We start from the raw sequence: 4270 nt of genomic DNA, 5'->3' as shown, positions 1-4270 counted from the left end.
CCATCAGAATTTCGGCCTCAAGCGCTGTAAAATACATTGACCGCGCCTTCTTTCCCTCCGTCTCCATGGTGACTCGCTTAATCTGTGCTCCACTAATCAGGGCTTTATGTATCCTCGCGCGCGCGCTTAATTTGGGGTTAAAGCAACTCCGCGTTGATTGAACTAATCGTTATCAGCCTTTCTGAAACCGAATATTCCGAGTTGGACAGTTCGGGGTTACTCAACCCTGAGTATCGTTTTTCACTCTGAATTTTCTAAACCGGCTTCCTGAAATAGGGCCCAGATGGCATGAGCAATGACATCTGGTCTATCTAAGATCTTTTCTGACATATTTACACTATGGATGTTCCTCAAAAGACTTTGTGTCTAGAAGACTAAAATCCTTCAACATTTAAGACTGAGACTTTCTTTGCATCAAAATACTGTAGAGCAGCTCTGGTAAACACACCTGTCATCTGTTTACTTTCTTCCTTACTCATTTAAAGCTTTCATTTACAGACAGAGCAAGTCCTACAAAGACAGCGTGTTAATGATCACAGTCACCAAGAACAGCATTTATAACACACTAAACCATAATGGATTGAAATCTTGAAACGCCTTCAAGGTCCTAATGCTCAAGAGGGCATATCTACAAGCCTGTATGGCTTTCTAAATGTGATCTAAATGATTCAGAACAAAGTGTCAGATGAAACCAAAATTGAGCCCTTTTTGATTGGAGGAATAGTAAGACCCACAGAACAACATCCCCACAGTCAAGCGCAGGGTTAGAAATATTATATTTTGGGACTGTTTTGACAGAACAGTGAGTACAGGACAACTTCACAGTATTGAGGGGCCATGTTTTGTAAAATCTAGGACGAGAATCTCCTTCCCAAAAAAAGAACACTGAAGATGGGTTGTTGATGGGTCTTCTAGAATGACAATCACCAAATCATACTGTATCCTAAAGAAGAAGCACATTAAAGTCATTGAGTTTTCTAGTCAGTTTCCAGGCCTTAGTCCCAATAGAAAAACTGTGGAGGAAGCTGAAGCTTTGAGTTGCCAAGCAGCACCCTAGAAACCTAAGGTATTTAGAGAGTTTCTGTAAAGAGGAGTGAGCCAAAATCCCTCCTAAGATGTGTACAAACCTAGTGGCCAACTACACTAAACAACTTACTGCTGTCCTTGCCAGGAATGGTTTCTCTATCAAGTATGGTCATGTTTGCTTGGCAATTAAATACTAAAATGAAACCCCCAAACAATTTGAAACCGTTCAATTCTTTGTAAGTAAGGAAACTTAAAAATTCAGCATGGGATGAAATAATTATTTCCACCACTGTTTCCCTAATTTCTTTATTGTGTTACTACAGTTAAGCTCAGGGTTTCAACTACTTTAAACATTAATTTTAAGGCAGCATTTTCAATTCTTATGAGCGCTATTGACCACTAATATGGTCATCTCAGGCAAAAAGTGCTGGCTATGAGCAAGTCACTCCCACCTGTTGTTCAAAACTTCTCTTTGGAAAAGACAGCCAGTCAAAAGAACGACAGATTAAAGGGAGGAGAAGCTAAAAGCATTTTTTCAGTGGATGAACAGAAGAGCTGCATGATGACTCAGATAAGATTTTAAAAAAGGATTATTTCACATTTACATTTTAGACCAGACAGCTACTCTAAGAGAGTCCAAGAATAAAAATAGAAAGCTGGAAATAACCATAAGTCCTCTTTAAGATTTATCAGCACATCAAGCTGTGGTTATGTATGTAGGTAGCTGTGCATCATAACTTAGTGCACTACCTTTGCTCTTTGGTTTGCTTTGGCTAGAGGACGACTTGTCACTGGCCGGGCCTCTGGGGGCAAAACTGTGCTTTTGGAGCCTTTGGTCCTGCATGGAATATTCTGTGAATTCCAAAAATACATCCATATTAGAGGAAATTCACATTAATGACCAGTGCAATTTGTTAACTGCATAAACAGTTAACTAGAGCATCTAACTGCTGCTTAAGGCATTCTAATTAGCTGCAAGTTATCTTGCCCCTCACTTGTCCCGCAAGCTGTAAGTAACATTTTCACTGTCAAGTATCAAAACAAGAGGAATTGGGAACCAATAAATAACACGTTTGGTTTAGGGAGACAATTTAAAGTAGTTCTACTTTGAGATAACACATATCTCCATGGTCAGATACTGCTAAATGAATGGTTTTAAAGAAAGGTGGCAAATTTGCAAATTCTTCAATGTCAATTAGTCTTGAATAATCACCTGACTATTCAAACTTGAATACAACTTTGAACAGTCAGACAGCAGCACAGATAAGCAAATCAATATTCCACTGTGGGGAACAAAGAGCCAGAGTATCTCACTTGACTTTCAAAAACAAGTGAGCCATCAACACAAAAGGCTCTCTGTTCCCGCTGCAAGCAAAACACAAACTCAGAATGCTAGGAAGCAGCTTAGTGCTGGTCCAAGTGAGGCACAGCTGAATGTTATCAGGAAAAGAAATGCTAATGCTAGATAGTACAAACACAGTAAAAACCAGGAACAAATACTATATAACTCACCTGGCATTACGTCACAGATGGGGACAAGTCGAGTGTGTTCCAAACTGGCAAAATTACACAGCAGCTTTCCATCAAACACACCATCCCAGTCCCCGATAGGATTGTCCTGAAAGAGTTGGAGACATAACAACCTTGTAACCCTCTTAGATGCTCCTCAGCACTGGAACACTGATTAAAGTGGTGCCACACGTGGTACTTCTCCTCGTATTTTTTTGATGTTCAGCAAGGTCTGCTGTATCCCACTCTACCTAAAGATTTTGTTTAAACTCGATCCTCTGTGTTATGATAAACCATAAACCATGCTCATCTCATCTTTTTCAACATTAACCATATCTTCCACCTTAGGTCCTCCTCCACCTGAAAGCTCCACTGTCTCTGCAAGTACAACCACGGTATTCTTCTTCTTCTCTAGTTTGGAATCCAGTAATATGCTTCAGAGGGATAGCCTAAGATAAGCTTGTAGCCAGTGACACTAGCTAGAGAAGGCAGGGCGAGGCTGGACGCAGAGTGAGGCAGAGCAGTGGGCTCTCCTCAGCTGCCTGCTGGCCCTTTGCCATGCTGTTGGGTCATACAGCACTAAGTCTTTACCTCACTCCCCGCGTGACTGTCTTGCCTTTGTGTGGGAGGCTCAGATGCACCGAGTGGGCTGCTGCTGCTGCAGCTGCTGCTGGTGCTGATAACGATCAGCAGTCAAACGCCTTAGTTATGTATTTCAATCTCTCTATCACTACAATACCACTCCCGCCTGACAACAGTAGTCATAGATACCAGCTACTACAATCCAAGGCAACAAGACGCGTTCCTACGCAGTAACTGTCAGAGAAAAGAAAATAATAAACACAGGCAAGTTGTACAGCAAACATGAGTTAACTGTGATAATTACATGGAATTGCATGCAAATTCCACATGAAATTGTTTATGGATAAAAATGATGACAAATGGTAGAACATTTAAAACATTTAAAAAACATAAAGCATGAAAACTGTAGCAGAGTAGGACATTTTTTTCCTTTTCTTTTTTTATATTTTCACACCAAGTCCTAAAGTAAGAATTCCATCATGAGAGAGGATGTCTAAACTGGTAATTTTATCTGAGCCAGCAGTTTAAATCACTGAGTTTTACAGACTTCTTACTGGCAGAGACTTTACCCATAGTCTGTATCAAAATAGCAATACTGACACATTTCTTTATAATGGTTGACTGAATGTGGAAAACAAAAACAATAAGACACTTGAAACTGCACTGATTCTTCTTAAGAAAAATTTGGAGGTATTGTAATCGGCTATTATTCAGTGGTTTACTGCAACATCCACTTGAGACTGAATTGAAATGTGTTTGACATAGCTGGCAGACGTAGTGCAACCACAGATAATAGATGGTCTGAATGTCAGCAAACATGAATGAACTGTATTCAAAGGAAATACACTATATTTTGAAATCATCATTTTCTTTCTTCTTCTAAAGCTCAAAGACAAAATATATATATACACATATATATATATATATGTGTGTATATACACATATATATATATATATATATACCTATTTTGAATGATTGCTGTCATATAGATGAGATGCACCGAGAAGACAGAGATAAATGCACTGGTTTGCCTGGATATAGTGGACTGTTACAATTGGTCAGAGTTAGTTCTTGAAAATGTGATAAATGTTACCTTTTTATGAAGAAGGAATTTAGTTCTTTAAACAGATATATTTTAAATAAAATCAAAAT

General features: G+C 39.1%; 1 protein-coding gene across 3 annotated transcripts in view; it reads right to left on the bottom strand.

Annotated features, from left to right (window-relative positions):
• The window catches only part of cylda (cylindromatosis (turban tumor syndrome), a), a 25121-nt gene that overhangs the window by 16268 nt on the left and 4583 nt on the right, over positions 1-4270 (bottom strand). For 2 of the 3 annotated variants that reach the window (XM_005912975.2, XM_005912976.2), the window contains exons 4-5: positions 2539-2644; positions 1777-1878 (exon numbers count right to left, since the gene is read on the bottom strand). In XM_005912975.2, the coding sequence (XP_005913037.1) occupies positions 1777-1878; positions 2539-2644 (208 nt within the window). The remainder of the gene's footprint in view (positions 1-1776; positions 1879-2538; positions 2645-4270) is intronic. The other variant, XM_005912977.2, reaches the window with a different exon arrangement.

This window comes from Haplochromis burtoni, unplaced genomic scaffold (genome assembly GCF_018398535.1).
Source record: "Haplochromis burtoni strain Fernald_Lab_line unplaced genomic scaffold, NCSU_Asbu1 Contig_2, whole genome shotgun sequence".
Taxonomy (NCBI): Eukaryota; Metazoa; Chordata; class Actinopteri; order Cichliformes; family Cichlidae; genus Haplochromis; species Haplochromis burtoni.
Note: the sequence above shows the minus strand (reverse complement) of the source record. Positions and strands in the feature narration are given on the sequence as shown.